Source organism: Leptidea sinapis, chromosome 10, assembly GCF_905404315.1.
Source record: "Leptidea sinapis chromosome 10, ilLepSina1.1, whole genome shotgun sequence".
NCBI classification, from domain to species: domain Eukaryota; kingdom Metazoa; phylum Arthropoda; class Insecta; order Lepidoptera; family Pieridae; genus Leptidea; species Leptidea sinapis.
This window is the reverse complement of record NC_066274.1, coordinates 12,864,443-12,883,135: the sequence shown is the minus strand read 5'-3', so window position 1 is coordinate 12,883,135 and position 18,693 is coordinate 12,864,443. Positions and strand designations below refer to the sequence as shown.

The 18,693-nt window shown below is 36.9% G+C and overlaps 1 protein-coding gene across 1 annotated transcript in view; it reads right to left on the bottom strand.

The window, feature by feature from the left end:
• Positions 1 to 18,693, bottom strand: part of LOC126966324 (lachesin-like) — a 186,506-nt gene that overhangs the window by 25,715 nt on the left and 142,098 nt on the right. The window contains exon 2 of the mRNA XM_050810314.1: positions 15,235 to 15,338. Within this exon, the coding sequence (XP_050666271.1) occupies positions 15,235 to 15,338 (104 nt within the window). The remainder of the gene's footprint in view (positions 1 to 15,234; positions 15,339 to 18,693) is intronic.

Here is an 18,693-nt window from a genome sequence, read left to right as displayed (position 1 = left end):
AATAAGTTTAATTGTACAATGTTACTTTGTAAACATTTTTTTTAATGAAACAAAGAGCCCGCTGAGTTTGTTGCGCCCGCTCTTGTCAGGCCTGAGGCATTCATTTTGGAATGGGTGGTAGTTTTTTTGACTTTTAATAAGTGATGTCACATCCTATTTTGAATAAAAATATTTGAATTTGAATGTAACAAATGAACGTGAAAATAATTTCACAAGAAAACCAGACAAGAGAGGATAGGCAAATGGAGATTTTATTCTGACTCGTTGACGTGGCGTGCAATTAATCAAAGAAACGCCAGACGGTGTCTTGGCAACGTGTAGTCGAGTGTCGGTAATGTAAATCTGATCTAGGTAATTGTGGCTAGCCGTCTAATCAAATCAGTTGTGGCGTGTGTCAGTCTGCAGTCTAAACTGCACAGATTGAGTTTGTAATCACAACTAACTGTGGTATACAGGGTGTTATCAATAAGTTTATTCGCTATTACTTTTTATGAGATAATTTATATTATTTAAACACGATTCATATATTAGCACCTTAAAAACTTATTTGTTTTGTACATTACACCCATTGTTAAATAATCTATTTGATTGAAAAGAATGGCCGTTGAGTTTCTTCTATGTTCTTCACACGAGCTCAACTTTTTATTCGAACATATGGTAGATTAAGTAATTTTAAAGATATATTCAAAAGCGCTTTATTTTAAGTTAGTAATTTTTACATTAAGTTTATTTGACTTGCCTTTGACTTTGTGAAAGTATTACCTAATCAGTAAAATGACATCAATAACTTTTTTTTAAATCAAACGAGATGTATCCAAAATTTTGATATTAAGCACTTCCCATATATTTAGTATGAGATAAGTAGAAAGGTTTTAATTTCCTTATTTTAATAGGTTATTAAAAGAAACTGTAAAGGATATTGAAGGAAACCTTTTATTAACCTAAAAAGTATTAAAAATATCATTTATTTAAATAATATTTATTTCTTAGTAAGCACAAAATTTTGTATTTAAAGCAGATGTTCGAAGTCCTTGTTGTGCGTAAATGACCTTATGATACCAAATGTATGAGATTGTTCAATATTTTTAACTTTATAGTGTCAGTTAATTAACTGTTTAATAATAATATACAATCAACCTGAATGAAAACTCCTTAAAAACGGTACTTAAAAACAATTACATCATCCACGTAAACAAAAATTTTCATAATAAATGGTCATAAAATGTAAACTACTGGGCCAAACTATGTAATTTTTTTATGGGATTAATAATGGGATAATTTTATTATTAAAGGAAGAATTACGTAAATACGATAATAAATCTCAGCGTAATCGGTGTACATATATAAAAAAAAATATCGATCGAATTGTGAACCTCCTTTTTAAAGTCGGTTAAAAATTTAGGATACCGTTCGTTTGATATTTAAATAGTTATTGATATCATTTCGATATCAATTCAAAGTATTTTGATATCTGTAACAGTAACGGAATACCAGCCTGGTCACACTTAAAGATAACATCCTGTATATTCCACATTGGAAAGCGAACCTGCATATCGTATCGCTTGAACAATGTTTTGAATACATTAGTGATGGATATTGATTAGGAATCTAGTTGCTTCTGTACTATGATTTATCTACATATTGTTGAGTATTATGGCTTAGTGTATTATGGTGCGCGTCGTTACCTTCCTTTAATTAAATATGGCGTATCAGGTGATAGCTGGTCCATGCGACACGCTCGTTTCTTGAGGTGACTAGTTATTTAAGTCACCTTAAACTTATTGCAAGACTTATGTGTATTTATTTATGCACTTATCATAAACTGTGGGGATTTCATCGCATTTTTTTTATGTTTGATGTATTGATCAGGGCAGCAACACCACGGCCACCCCGCTCCACGCTTAATGTGGACTTTTGTAACATCCGGGGAATTCACTCCAACTTAAACGCCGTCCACCACTACCTTGAGACGGCGCAGCCGGCCTTGTGTTTCCTTACGGAGACGCAGATATCTCGACCTAGCAATACGTCATATTTAACGTACCCCGGGTACAAAATTGAGCATAATTTAATGCCTCATGTCGGGGTATGTGTGTACGTTAGGAAGGATATCTGCTGTCGCCGTCTCGGCAATTTTGAGGGTTGGGGCCTGTCTACTCACTGGCTCCGCGTAGATTTAGAGGACCGCGTCCGCATCTATGCGTGTGTCTACAGGTCCCATAGTGGTAACGCAGAAACGGATCACCTCATGAGCTGCATTCAAGCGGCATTTGATGACGTGCTTGCTCAGATCCCCTCCGCTGAAACCGTAGTCTTGGGTGATTTCAACGGGCACAATGCCGAATGGCTTGGATCACATACCACAGACTATGCAGGGCGATCTGTGCATAATTTTGCATTGGCGTACGGTCTGTCCCAATTGGTTGAGTCGCTGACGCGGCTCCCGGATGTGGATAGCCACATGCCGTCCTTATTAGATCTTCTGCTGACTACACATCCCGATGGTTACCAGGTCTCTGTCGACGCCCCTCTCGGAACGTCCGACCATTGCCTGGTCAGGAGTGTAGTGCCTATCCGACGCCAACGTCGCAGACCACCAGCGAACCGCCGCGTTTGGCACTACAAGTCAGCAGATTGGGATAGGATGCGTTCCTTTTTTGCATCCTACCCTTGGGGCAGGGTTTGTTTCCCTTCGGATGATCCTAGTGCCAGCGCCGTTGCATTAGCCGATGTGATACTGCAGGGTATGGATATTTTTATACCATGCTCTGTAGTACTGATCGGTGGCAGATCACAGCCCTGGTTCGATGCGTCAGTTAAAGCAGCATCTGCCTGCAAAAAACAGGCGTATCGAACTTGGGTTGCGGCGCTGGGCTCAAAGGATCCGAATTGCAAAGTTCTGAAGAGGAAATATAACCGTGCCTCCAGATTTTTTAAGCGGCAAAACGTCCGTGCGAAATCGAAGCACGTCGTCAAAATTGGCGAGCAGCTTTCCAGTTGAAACACGCAAGTTCTGGTCGTTGTCGAAAGCTGCTCTTGGTAACTTCAACCAGCCGTCCATGCCGCCGTTGCACGTGAGGAATGACACCCTGGCCCATACGGCAAAAGAGAAAGCCGATCTCCTGTGCACTGTTTTTGCCTCCAACTCGACTCTTGACGACAACGGAAAAACACCGCCGACCATCCCGTGGTGTCAGAGCTCCATGCCTGAAATACAGTTCCGACAGAAAACTGTTAGGCGAGCTCTGTTTTCGTTGGACGTCAGGAAGTCGAGCGGGCCGGATGGCATTTCTCCAATCGTGCTTAGAACGTGTGCCGGTGACGCCGGTGCTAACGCGTTTATTCCGACACTCTTATTCAAAAGGCGTAGTCCCTGATTGATGGAAGTCAGCCCTTGTCCATCCGATCCCAAAAAAAGGAGACAGTTCGGATCCGGCAAACTACAGGCCTATTGCTATTACCTCCCTACTCTCCAAAATAAAATCATGGAGAGCATAATTAACCGCCAGCTCTTGGTATACCTTGAGGGTCACTAGTTGATCAACGACCGGCAGTACGGCTTTCGCCATGGTCGGTCGACTGGCGATCTTCTCGTATGTATCTCCCACGCTGTTTCTTCTGCATATCAATGATATGTTGGACACCGCCAACATGCATTGCTATGCAGACGACAGCACTGGTGATGCCGTATACACGGGCCATGCAGGTCTCTCTCGGGAAAACGTCGACCAGTGCCGGGAGAAACTTGTGTCTTCTATCGAGTCCTCTCTCGAGAAGGTCGCGGAATAGGGTAAGTTGAACCTTGTCCAATTTAACCCCCAGAAGACTCAAGTTTGCGCGTTTACCACTAAAAAAACCCCATTTGCCGTATCACCGCTCTTCGAGAACACTTCCCTTAAAGCCTCGCCTAGTATCGGAATACTGGGTCTCGAAATCTCGAGCAATTGCCAATTCCGTGGCCATCTGGAGGGCAAAGCCAAACTGGCTTCAAAGAAACTGGGCGTCATAAATAGAGCACGGCAATACTTCAAGCCAGTCCACATTCTAACGCTCTACAAAGCGCAGGTCCGGCCTCACATGGAGTATTGCTGTCATCTCTGGTCTGGTGCACCCCAGTATCAGCTTGATCCATTTGACCGCGTGCAACGCAGAGCAGCTTGAATTGTCGGGGACCCAGTACTCTTCGAACGGCTGGATCACTTGGCGTTGCGTAGAGACGTCGCTTCATTGTGTGTCTTCTACCGCATTTATCATGGGTTATCAGTGTTCCGAAGAGCTGTTCAACCTGATTCCTGCCGCCGAATTTCACCTTCGCACGACACGCCACAAGTTACGATATCATCCCCACCATCTGGATGTGTGGCGGTCCTTCACAGTGCGGTTTTCAAGGAGCTTTCTTCCTCGTACCACGAAGCTGTGGAATGAGCTTCCTTGTGCGGTGTTTCCGGGACGATACGACATGGGTACCTTCAAGAAAAGCGCGTACACCTTCCTTAAAGGCTGGCAACGCTCTTGTGATTCCTCTGGTGTTACAGGAGAGTGTGGGCGGCGGTGATCACTTAACACCAGGTGACCCGTACGCTCGTTTGTCCTCCTATTCCATTAAAAAAAATAAATGAGTACTTAAGTTAGTTAAAATCTAGACAACACTATAAATATTTTACTAATTTAAGAGTAGCAGTGGATGTCTCGAAACTTAAATAATTTTTACGTCTCGAAAGACTGTGACATACTTTTATTTTCAAAACGCTCACTAAAACAAAGTGAAATTTGTATCGCGATTGTAATACGTAGTTTGTCACGCACACTAAAGTAATAAACCTGGCCTGATGTCATGCGTTGTGTAAGAGCAAGAGGCTCTATCTAGGCGTATAAATTATCTAAGACTATAAATTTCTTCTTATTAGATTTCAATCTTTCCTAATAACATTGGAAATAATAAAACAATTACTGGCAAACGATAGGTAATGAGAAATTGACTCTTTTGGGGCTAAAAATAGGGTGTTGAATAATATTAAGTTGGTTTTAAGTGAATAAGTTAAATATGTTAACATTTTGATGGATTTTATCTATAGGGGTAGTGTGTTATATTACCCTGAATAAGATACGTTAAATTTATATCACAAATATATTTATTATTTGAGAATATTACAGACATAATAAATTTTATGTTATATTCATTTTATTGCATTATTCCAATCTTACTCTTATCATAAATCTATCAGTGGGAGGCTCCTTTGCACAGGATGCCGGCTAGGTTATAGGTACCACAACAGCGTCTATGAATCAGTAATGTGTAAATATTATTGTGTTTTGGTCTGAAGAGCTCCGTAGCAAGTGAAATTACATGGGCAAATGAGACTTAACATCTTATGTCTCAAGGTGACGAACACAATTGTATTGCCGCTCAGAATCTTTATGTTTTTCAAGAATCCTGAGCGGCATTGGATTGTAATATTCAGGGCGTATCAATTAACATCAACTGAACGTCCTGCTCGTCTTGTCCCTTATTTTCATAAAATATATCTTAGGACGAATACATATAAATGATCGTATAACTTATCTATTTCAAAAATAATAGTAAGACAGTGTTTCAATAAAAACTAATTGAATAGGATAAGTTTTGCGATTAAAATAATAACTGCTTTCGAAGATAAGTTACTTTTGTTAAGGGTTGAGTTAAATCCAAATTTTACAAGCGGTTTAGAGATAAGCTTTGAGTGTTGAACCTGAGCGTTTAACTTCACACGAATCTCGAGGCGTTCCCTAATTTCTCGACCCACGTTAATGCGCACTTTGCTTGATAAAATTTGAGCGGAGTAAAATACTAAATAAATACTTCGACGCTATTATGACTAGATTAACATTTTAACTGGAGTAATGATACCTTTTAATATAAAAATTCTTTCGTAGATTGACAGACGATTTTATTGCATTACGTTTGTTATTGTGATATTCATAACGATCGGTTTATGTTTGCCTAATCAGTGAAATGATTAATTTTCAGTGTCTGTAGCACTGCACTGGGAGACGTCCGCTTCCAACCAATTACCTGTTGGAACTTGGAAGTGGCGTTCAGCCCGATTGTATGAAACGTGCACTCATTGACAGATTGATAATTTTGTAAAACACGGTGATAGCTAAAATCCACAACATTTTAAGCAACTGTTCGCTTTTAAACTTAGCCGGATTATACTTCGTCGCCAATCGAAATACTGTAATTTCTACTATTTCAAACTTATGTCACATCACTGCACGTTTCATACTACACTAAATTTCTTCCTTATTACGTAGTATTTACATCCTCTTTGGTGGCGTTTTTGTGTGCTGTGCATTTTTTATTGACACTCAATGTCACACGGTTAATGTTTAATATCTTTTAAGGCACCAAAGCAACGGGCACGCCATGTCACCCGTATGTCTCGACGGTGTAGCTCTGAAAGTCGTTGAGAAATTTAAATGTTTCGGTAATATTGTTACGAGCTACCTAGGGGATGACGAGGATATTGAACGAGAATGCAGGGCAATGGCGGTAAGGGGCAATATGCTTGCCCGCAGATTCGAACGGTGCACTGCACACATGAAAGTAACTTTATTTAAAGCGTTCTGTTAGTCCTTCTATACCGGCGGACTGTGGACTGTGGGTGACATATACGCATGGGGCCTACAATCCTTGCGTGTTCAATATAACAATACCAACACAGGATGCTATTGAAGCTGCCGTGGCGCTGTAGCGCCTCTAAATGTCCGCAGACGCACACAAACGACTTTTAGGCCATTATGCGTAAAGAAGCAGTTTCCCTCCTGCAGCGCTATCGTACCAGCTACAACAGCATCCTAAAGGCCATTGCTGCTAGGCCCAACTTCCCAATACTACATCACTGTGTGGCCGTAGCTAGCTTTTTATTTATTTAGTCCGGCCGAATCATCGGACCCAGTCCGGTAGCGGCCCATATTCAATGGCATGTCGCCTTTTCCATCGCTCAAAATTTTAATGTGTGATTCTGTTCTATTCAACGAATCTTCGACGAACTTCTTCTATTGGAGGAATCTTCGCAGGAATTCTAGTTTTTAATGTAAATGGCTAAGTTACAGAATTATCTGCCTATAGTACTGATATTATAACGAGAGTTACAACAGCGCATAATAATGACATATTATGGCACATCGTAATACGTTCCTCTCACAGAGGCTTAAAGATACAATAATGTGTTTTGAGTAGCTTATAGTTCCTTATGTAGAAAATGCAAGCAAATTATGATATAATCTTATAAAGCCTTGTGGTGGAATCCACCAAATCATAAAACTACATTCGTAAAAGTTAAATAAAGTGATATAGAAATGTATAAATACAACGCCTCTCCTAATGAACGACACAGCGTGTAATGAAGCCGGCAGATGCAAATATGATATTTCAAATAGCGGTCGCCGCTAACTAATTTCATTCGTCTGCTGGTCCTAAACGAATTAGGGCTGAGCGAGACGTCATATTTTATGACTCGCAATCAAATTGCAACTTATATTTCGCAATGCGATGCGATTATATCACCCATACGCTATTATAATAATAGTAGCTGACTCGACAGACGTTGTTCTGTTCATAATAAAAAAAACTCTTGCGGATGGAATTTCGGAAAATCCGTTCGTAGCTGACCTCTACTCGGTGAAAAGATAATTCCTATCAAATTTCAAGTCTTTAGCTCTAATGGTTCCAGAGATATCGTGATGAGAGACTATATACGTGGAAATCTCTTACGTATATATAGATAAATGCCGTTTTCGTAGAATTTACTTTTAAAATGAAAAACACGGTGGAAACTTTTTCTTTAAGGCACAATCACTCAAAAACTATTAATCTTATCGTGAGAGGACCATTAATGTGGATTTTGTTGTAGATTGTTATAATCTTTAAATTTTTTAGATTTTATTGCCAGTTTTTTGATTTCCTTTTTCATTTTTCCTTATAAGGCCTATATATGCATGTTACGACTAACTCTCCGTTTACTTCATGAATAATGTGAAATATATAGTTCGCTAAATTCTTATGTAAAAAGTACACACACGCGTATACAATTACACGCGTTTTAATTCTTTGTACATATGTACAGTGTAAATAAATAAAAGAGATTAATATGAAGACAGGTCCCAGATTGCCACCAAGCTTAACGAGAACGAAGGCTGCACTAGAATAAGATGGAGTCCATATTTTAATATTATGCTCACGAAATACCTCTACTACAAAAGTACGACATCTTGCTAAGATTTGTGCATTTTAAGCTTTCGAACAATTTTTACTCAAACTTTCTTAATGTTTTAATAAAACTTTACATATAAATGTTCATTTGATAAGGATTGAATTTGTTGAGAGTTTCGAAATTCATTTTCAATATGTGTGTAGTGAGGTTATTACATTGACCACAATTGGCGACAGAGGATCTATCGATTTTGGCAATTGGGCATAAGGAGACTATTATGAATTTATAAGTTTAAATAAATAAGATTTTACTATCATTATATTGGCTATATGTGGCTTTAAATAAATGATATTATTATAATAACTTAAAAATAATTTATCATCCATCAATAGGATGTAGAAGTTAAACGGCAAACTTTGTATTAAGTCGCTCATTATCTTGTTATCTTAAAGCAGGTACTACCCTCATTTTTATCTTAATTTGTGGGCATTAAGGAGGGAAAGTTGAACGCTGTGTGGTTTAGAGCGCCGATCCTCAGGACAAGCCTGCGAGGCGTCGTTTGATTTATAATGGACTCATTGCGAACTTTAGCCATTTTACAACAAGGAGCGTCTTTAACGACGACCCCTGAAGCCGCGGGCGTTGATTCGTAGACGTGTTTAATAATATTACGACAGATTTAATTATGGAACGTTTAAGGGCGCTTATCCGACGCTGTCTTTACTTGGTTTGCGAACTGAAACTTATTACAAATATTACCGTTTTGCAACTATGTACTTTATTTTGAATAGTAATGGAATGAAAATTTGTTGTTTTCTGTTGCTTCTTGAGACGTTAGGTTAGTTAGAATGTAGTCTAACTTTTAATTGATATTCTTATTATAAATCACTGATTCACAGTTTTGGCATCAAAGCACGGGTTGTGCTTTGATCTTTCAAATCTTAAGTAACGTAGCTAGAATAGTGTAATTCTTCGCAAATCTCAGATTAAAATTTTAAGTTGAATGCAACACTTAAATTATTAGTGACCCAAGCCTTTAGCTAGGCATTCCCGATTCGGATCCTGGTAGGTGCAAAGTTAGGGAAAGAATTCTTCGCGTCTTATATAAAAACTCAAAAATTTTATTAAATGTTTATTAATATTTAATTTATGTGTGTTAGTTTATGTGTGTATGTCTTACATACATTTTGTTGAATGTCTTTTTATCCCACTTTAAAAAAGGAGGAGGTTCTCAATTCGTCGTCAATTTTTATGTTTGTTACCTCAGAACTTTCGACTGGGTGAACTAATTTCGATAATCTCTCTAACACTTTTTATTTGACACCTGGTGCTTCCCGTGTGGTCCCATTGTAATTTGGTGCCGATCTGATAGTGGCATCCATGATGTCTTATATTTGCTATAAGTGTGTGTGCGACAAATGTACGAATAACTCAATATACCGCCAACCGATTTCGATGATTCTTTTTTTTATTGGAAAGAATATATTCAAAGGTAGTTTAGTGAGAGTTTGAGTCGGTTCTGATTATGGAATCCATGACAAAGTAACGGAACTCATCAATTCTTAGGAGCAAATTAACGATACTGGGCTGAATCTTTTTTATGCTATCCGGATATTTAAGTCACCTACCGTATCGTCGTTATGGTCAAGTAATTGTCGTTGTTGAATATGATGATCAATGGAACTCCTTAACGACTTATAGTAACGGTGCGATCTGCCGCAGAATTTCTAACTGTCTGTAATCAAATTGCAATGTGCTTGTGTTCATTGCTACATTGTAAAATTTTGTAGGTCTACACATATTTATACAAATTACTTGTTAGTGTACTTCAGATTCACTGAAAATCAAAAATTAAAAAAAAAAAACAACTGACTTCAAAAAGCTATTCCAAAACAATAAGAGTAAAAAAAATAATATTGTATTTATAATTGTGCGCTTGCGGGAACGAGAGGGAAGATGAATGAGGCCTATGAACATGAAATTAGTTAGAAGTGAGGTTTTCAATTTAAAAACATAACAAATTGTTTAGATTTACAAGAGCGACATCTCAAGTCAATTTCCTAATATGCAAATATTGGGATTGAGCAGGTTATCAACTGTAAAGTAGATCCTGTAGACGAAGCCACAACCTGAAAGTTGAACAATGCATACAAGATTTTGTGACGATACGTTACTCGAACGGTTAGCTCAGTTTGTGAGAGCACCGGCACGGAACGCCGGAGGTCGTGGGTTTGAGTCCCGCATCGTTCTTAAATTTTGTCTTTCAAATTTTATTTGTGTATGAAATTAGTTAATTGGCTTTAATAATCTTATCGTGAAAACACGCATCTTTAAAAGTGGTGTCAATTGCATTTTACACACATAGATTTAGATTACCCTCAGATTAACCACATCATTCCGATACTCAAACCACAAATTGTATAAAAGCAATAGATAATTTTGTAAAAGCATTACTTAAGACTGGGGACCGAGCCAATGGCATTGAGGAATCGAGCGGAGCTAGTTTACCTCTCTCACACAAGATCGCCATAGTTTTAATTCAGAATTAGGAGAATTTTTAATTTATTACAAACATAATACAATTGGTGTAAAATTAATAAATTTTCGTACAATTTTTATATAGATTCAATGATAAACATGGCTCCAACTGTAAAAGTTACGGGTATTTTGGTGATTTTTTTCGCACTGTCTATAAAAAATAGAAATATATAAAGAAAAAATTAATTTTCTTCTCATATTCTGTAGATACATAATTATTTTTGTAAAAAAAATATAAGCTTTATATAAACCCGCGACATCGTTCGCGTAAGTATTTTTACACCTAGGGTTACATTACTGAACATTTAGTAGTGATCCCCAATTTTTTGAAAATGTAATATAGCCTATAACACACGGGGATAATGTAGCTTCCCAACAGTGAAAGAAACATTCAAATCGGTTCATTAGTTGCGGGGCCTATTCAATGCAAACAAACAAACAATCAAATCTTTCCTCTTTATAATATTAGTATAGATAAAAGAATTGGTATCAATTATGTGCTATTTTGTCGATTTCTTGAAATAGCGGCCTAAAGTACAACAAAGTCAAAACAAATGACAAACGGCAATCTTGTTTTCTTACTAAGTAATGCGGCATACACGAGAAATAAGTGAACATGTTGGTGCAGACGGCTTAGCTTTACTCCTAAAAGCCCACTTAGACATCTCAACCGCTACGGATTACTGACGAGGGTCCTCCAACTTTACGCCGATCTTCAGCCAATAAGATATTTTTAGGATTGATGTAAGATCAGTTTATCTAACGAAAATAAAACACTAATGGATGTGTATTAGGGATTGCTCTTACAATAAAATATTGAAAATGTTATGTTTCGACTATAATAAATGCCAGTGGGAGGCTCCTTTGCACAGGAAGCCGGCTAGATTATGGGTACCATAACGGCGCCTATTTCTGGCGTAAAGCAGTGTGTTTCGGTCTGAAGGGCGTCGTAGCTAGTGAAATTACTGGGCAAATGAGACTTAACATCTCATGTCTCAAAGTGCCGAGCGAAATTGCAGTGCCGCTCAGAATTTTTGGGTTTTTCAAGAATCCTGAGCGGCACTGCATTGTAATGAACAGGGTCAATTACCATCAGCTCAAGGTTCTGCTTGTCTCGTCCCTTATTTTCATAAAAAAAATGTGTCAGAAAAGCTAACTTTGATAATATATTGATTATTAGATTAATGAGTTTTTTTATGGGAGAGGACAAAAGATCGTACGGGTCACTTATGTTAAGTGATCACAGCCCATAATCTCTTGCAACACCAGAGGAATCACAGGAGGAAACACGATATCTAACGCTGGAATCCCATCCCATATCTAATTGTTCATTAACTTACACCACGGAGTTGCTGTATCGAGGCAACCAAAAAAAATAATCAAACATTCATATCGATCAAGACGTTTCTCAGTTTTTGAGTTTGGTTTGTCAAAAAATTTAAGCCTTACTTATTTTATTTTTATTTTATTTTATTAGGGAAGTTTACAGCCTCAAACACAACACAGTTAAAACATCTATATAAACATAAGGTCAATGAAAAGCTACCACTTAAGCAAAAACAAAAATTATTTCCAACTATATAAAATTATATGTAACGAAATTTTTAAAGGTATTACAATTTCAACAATTTGTTATGTTTTTAAAGTGTTAACCCTCACTTCTAGGATTAATACACAAATAAAATCTGAAAAATAACAAAATTTTATGAACGATGCGGGACTCGAACCCACGACCTCCGGCGTTCCGTGCCGGTGTTCCAACCAACTGAGCTAACCTTTCAAGAGCATATTATTTATTTGTGTATTACAATTTAGTTTATAAATTAAGTTTAATCTAGGGCCAACATACAATATTTACTAAGTGCACATCTAGTACTTTTGATGTTACTAGCAAATAAATCAATGTCTATAATTTCACTATTCTTCTAAAAAAAAAATTTATTTGATCTATACTGCGTTTGGTGGTAAGATATATGAAGCAGTGGCGGTTTCGTAGACATGCGGAGTGGGACTCTAAGGTGGTATAAACATACTTAACGTTATTTAAGAAGTGGACGGGTTTTATACAAACTTGTATCGTAAACTCGAACAAAACTCAAATAACCTTACACATTATTGATAGACAAATTGTTTGTTTACAAATTCACGTGAAAAACAAATGTAGGAAGCATTCCGTACAACAGTTAGTTCGAGTATGAGTTATTTAAAGTCCACAATAAGGCACGAGAAATATGCTAGAATTGGAACAGGTCGGAGCGAGTCCGACCCGCATGCGGAGCGTATGTAACATCGCTACAAGCCGCTGTGGCATGTTATTGCAATCCACATAGTGCTCACAATCTGACATTTCATGCCAATGAACGGGAGCGTAGCCTGCGTTCTGTAACCAAATACTTTCCAGCATTCGTTCAAACTGTTATTCACATAATATATTTATTCGTTAGGGAACGCAAAATGTTACGAACGGGAATGTTATTGTAATTACATTCATAGTTTCACGGCGAAAGTTATTTTGCATTTGCGAGAACAATTTTCCGCAACGTAAATCCGATCGCAAATTCACCCTTGGTTTCGTACAACATATGAGACAAATAACATAATAAAACGCTCTAGTAAATGGAAGTAATGGAAATGCTACGCTGTGCTAAAACATTTTGTGTGACTTATCATCTCTAAATAAAAGAACGGAGACGAAGAAAGGCAAATCTTTTTAACCGATGCGGAAACTAATGGAACAGGCGATGCTTTCGAGTAAATCCGCTTCTTGTTGTCAATACAGGCCAACCGTGATAGCTCCTTCTTTTAAGCCTTTATTTCACAAGTACAAACACTATCTTTCCTTTTACAAAGTTATTTCGTGAATGGTCTGTACGGTAACTGTTCTGTCTAAACAATTTTATAAATAATTTGCTTGGAAGACTGTGTCTTTACCGTTGTGTAGAATAAGTAGAGTGATAATTTTTTTTATAAAAGGACTTGCCTTTTGTATAATGTGTTTGGTGTTGTATTTTTGTGGTGAGTATGGATAAACTACTATTATTGGATTTTGAATGAACCTGTCTTTTTGGTGGCTTACTTCATGAATGTTGAATGAATGTTGCCTGACAAAAAAAAAAAGAATGCTGGGAGAGTTTCTTGCGCCGCTTCCTCTCTCTCTGAGTGCCATTTGTTTTCGAAGCGGTAGTATTATGAAAAAATAATTATTATGAGAAAAAAAAATATGATTAACAAAAAAAATGTTACTAAAAATAAATAATGACACTAACAAATACAATAAAAAACGTATGTGTGTAAATATATAAGGAAGAAAAAATAATAATAAATACGAGAAGTTATTTTATATAATACAATGAAATTTAAACAGTGTTCACCAAGGCAGGAGATGTAGGGAGGTATTGGTCATTAATAAGTATTTTTTGTATTTTTTTCTAAAATTCGATACTGTATATTAACCCCGTAGTGGCGGTGGTAAATTATTCCAGCACTTGGTGGCATTGTACTTGAAACTTCCCCTGAAAGCCGCAGTGTGATGCTGTATCTCTTATATATTTATGGGAAATGACATAAAAAGAATTCTATTGGAATAAATTTTGAGAAAATAAATGCCTTTTATGCCTTTTTATACCTTTTAGGGACTTTTCTCTTCAAAGTATAGCAAGCTCATTCCACAGCATGGTTGTACGTGCAAGAAACTACCTTGAATTACACACTGTGTAGGAACACCAGATTGTGGGATGATATCGTAATTAATGGTGAGTTCTACGAAGGGGGAATCAGGCTGCAGGAATCAGGTCGAACAGCTCTGCGCTTCCTTCTCCCTTGCTTTTGAAAGCCACCGCCCATCTATGTGTTAGGTATACCAGAAGGTCGCTCGCCGACCGATGCTCGCATGTTACAGTTGGGTAACTAGATAGTTGTTCGTCGATTTTGATAATATTAAACAATTAAGTGAGAATTTTTAATTTTACTTCTGAATGAAATACAGTCCACTTATTTATATTGAGTTACACAATTTTTTGTGGTAAAACCGAAGAAAACAACGCGCTAAGGTCTATTTTGGTGTGTTTTCTATCAAGAAGATTTTTTATCGTAGTTCAGCTCTTGTATATATTTTATATAAGATAAAAACATCTGGATGTGTGGTGGTCCTCCACAGTGCGGTTTTCAAGGAGCTTTCTTCCACGTACTACAAAGCTGTGGAATGAGTTTCCTTGTGCGGTATTTCCGAGACGATACGACATGGGTACCTTCAAAAAAAGCGCGTACACCTTCCTTAAAGGCCGGCAACGCTCTTGTGATTCCTCTGGTGTTGCAAGAGAATGTGGGTAGGTGATCACTTAACACCAGGTGACCCGTACGCTCGTTTGTCCTCCTATTCCATAAAAAAAAGTCAGAAATATCTCTTAAAATCAGCAGACCAGGCGATAAGAAGCGGAGAGATAGTTAATATTACTTCTTAGAATTTTTTAATATCAATAGAAGGCTTTTAATATCAATTTACCTTGTAAGATCCGAGATTTTTGACGGAACAGGCAAGACGGACGCTGCGGCCTGCTGGCACCGTCACATTTTGAATAACATCCGTAAACTCCGGTTCTTCAACGACTGTAACAAAACATATCCAATTCAACACTTTTTTTTTTTAAATAAAACACGAAATGATCAAGACGTTCAGCTGATGGTAACTGATACGCCGTGCCCATTACAATGCAGTGCCGCTCAGGATTCATGAAAAACTTTTGTTACAATATTTTAAAGATGCCATTGAGTGTCACAGATGAACACACAAGCATCTAATAGTTGCCGTTATAAAAAAGCTGTTATTCTTAAGTAGTGCGGTATCCAGTTGGAGCGCAGCGGAGATCCAATCTTTAATCTAAGTCTCTATGTATGTTTTATTTCGATTTTAATTATATTGTTACGTATCAAGAACAGAAAGTTTGAAAATACTGGTGTAATTCCGGAAATTTAATACATGTCGCCTCAATCAGTAAATTGTAACCTTTATTAGTTTCTTATAGAGTCTTACCGATCACAAAAAATACTGTGGAAGCATGGACTAGTAAAAAAATAAGGACTCCGTGTCACCTTACATAACATTGTAGCATCGAAACAAGCCGATTAACGTGTAAATAGCCCCACGCACACACTTACTCTACTACAGGCCGATAGGCGAAAATTATAAGAATAGTCATCGTCTGTCACAGATCAGTTTGCGTCTCAATAAAATATTTTAAAAATGCCGTCGTTCGTTGTGGACATGTGTAAAAACGATACTATATAAGTATTTGTGGCCATATATGATTATTTAAGAGAGAAAAAATTGTGTAAGTAGTATCTCCCGTAACCGCACACACACTAGCATAACGGTGCTTCACTTGCTAATATCACGGCGCGGTGTCCTTCTTTTTTTAGTCCGTGAGTAGAAGTAGTTTTATCGCTTCTTATAGGTAACATCATAAACCGTCACTTTAACGCTCAGTTTGTGAATGAACCAATCAAGCAACGGCACTTCAGTCGATAACCGTAAGGATTATTCTCAAATGTTCTCGAACACAAATTAAATTTATGAACGATGCAGGACCTCTCGCGATCTGTTCGAATGCTCTTCCACTGAGCCAACCGTCCGAGTGACGTATCGTTCATAATTCTTGATATTATGTTTTGTTCAACCCCAATATTTGCATATTAGGAAATTGACGGAGATGTCGCTCTTTAAAATCTAAACAATTTTTTATTTTTTAAAGTGTTAACTAACCTCTGGGATTTATTACACCAATAAAATTTAAAAACAAATTTCTCGATCATTCTAATAAAGAACAACAAAGGATAAACGAGTTGTTTACAAAACAACTAGATACGTCAAGGTCGAGATTCCTTTACGCTGGTTACGAATTGTCTAGATACTAGAAAGCTCTTCGTGTGACGTGACCTTCGTAACGATATTTCAAATCAATTCTTGTTGGAAATCAAAACCGTTAAATAATGACGCCTTAAGAATATGAGGATTTTATTTTCACCAATATGAAACCACTATCGTGAAGGTGTTGTCAAAAATAATAATACTATTAATAACCACGGACGAGTAAAAAATAAGGACTCCTATAACACGGAGTGTCACCTTACATAATAGTGAGGCCAAAACAAGCCGGTAAGCGTGTAAATACATAGCCCCACGCATACACTTACACTCATACAAGCCGATCGGCCGCTATTATGAGAATTGCCATAGTCTGTGACAGATCAGTTTGTGTCGCAATAAAATATTTTAAAAATGGCGTCGTGCGTTGTGGAAAAGCGTAAAAACAGTAATATAAAAGTATTTGTGGATATAAATATGATTACTTAAGGGAAAAAAAATAGTGTAACTAGTATCCCCCGTAACCGCACACACATTAGCATAAAGGTGCATCACTTGCTAATATCACGGCGCGGAGTCTTTCTTTTTTTACTAGTCCGTGTTATAACAAACTAATTCCACATTTAAAAACTACAAATAGCTCTTATCCTAGATGAATTTATATCTATAAGATAAATTATTCCTTATGACACCAATTATCTTGAACGTAGATCCTCAGGGTATCCGCAAAGCTATTCTGCGCGGACATTTTTGTGTCAAAAAGTCGATTTGTAATTTTCAAATTATCAAAGTAGAACGCTTTTAAACAAATTGAGTGGGCGATAAGGAATAATGCCGTCGTTTATCAAGCTTGGAGATAGATGGCAACTGTTCTACTGCGTACATTTTAAACGTCTTTGACACTAATTTTCAGGTTCTAAGATCTATTGGCGTAATTCTAGTTTACTTAATAAATTGTAGAGCTATCTAGATCTGTTTTATTACGAATGGGAAATATATGATAACTGAATGAGTAAAAATATAACATATTGAAGTGAAAACTTTTTTAGTGGCGTTAAGCACTTGTCTTGGGATGGGTATATAATGTAAAATTCGCGTGAGGACACATGACCTGATCGAAAAATCGTAAGACGGCTTTTTGAGTACGATAGCTCAATAAATGAATATTGTATTTAGCCACATAAATGCTAGTACTTTTATATTGATAAATATACCGATTCTCACTAATCATACCAAAATATTCGAGTGCAACAACCCGTTATATTTTTTCTTCGGTTTATTGTTGGTATATTTGATTGATTGACACAAAAACTTAATAGCAAGGTTAAATATACACCAGCCATCAATTGTTACAAATGGCTCTACACTAGTATAAATATTTTTTTGTACATCATTCCAGCTAGGTACCAGATACAAGAGCGGCGTGTACTTCTCCCATGAAGTCGTAATATGCAAGCCTTATTTTTATATTTCAGTTTGGAAATTAGTGAAATTACTGGGGTAATAAAATATTTAACATAACATCTTAATTAAACTTAACATCTTAAGTCTGAAACTGATGAATGAGAATAGTTGCTAAAATTTCACCACAATTTTTTTCGACGTGTGCACAGCTGTGACAGACTTTTCTAGGAGTCTAGTCTTAATGTATAAATTATCTAAATATATTAATTACATTATTGAATTGTAAACCGACTTCAAAAAGGAGGAAGTAGTCAATTCGTCGATTTTTTTTTCATGTTTGTTACCTCAGAACTTTCGTCTGGGCGAAATGATTTTGATAATTATTGTTTTTTTAAAGCTGGTGCTCCCCCGTGTCTCTGTCAGATCTAGACCAAATTACAATGGGTGGTCCCATGAGAAAACGGCAATGAGAAAACAATAAAAGTCTTATAATATTTTCTATATATTGCCGCGGTGGGAGGACACCGATTCCAAAAAAAAAAAACAATTATGTAACTAGAATTAGATTGTATAAAAATACGCAATTATTTTTTTACTTTTTAGTGCATATTATATCTATGGTATTGGAATAGATTTATTTGAAGTCAGTTGTTTTTTGTTAAACTTTTTTTTAGAAAAAAAAATCTTCGCTCATAG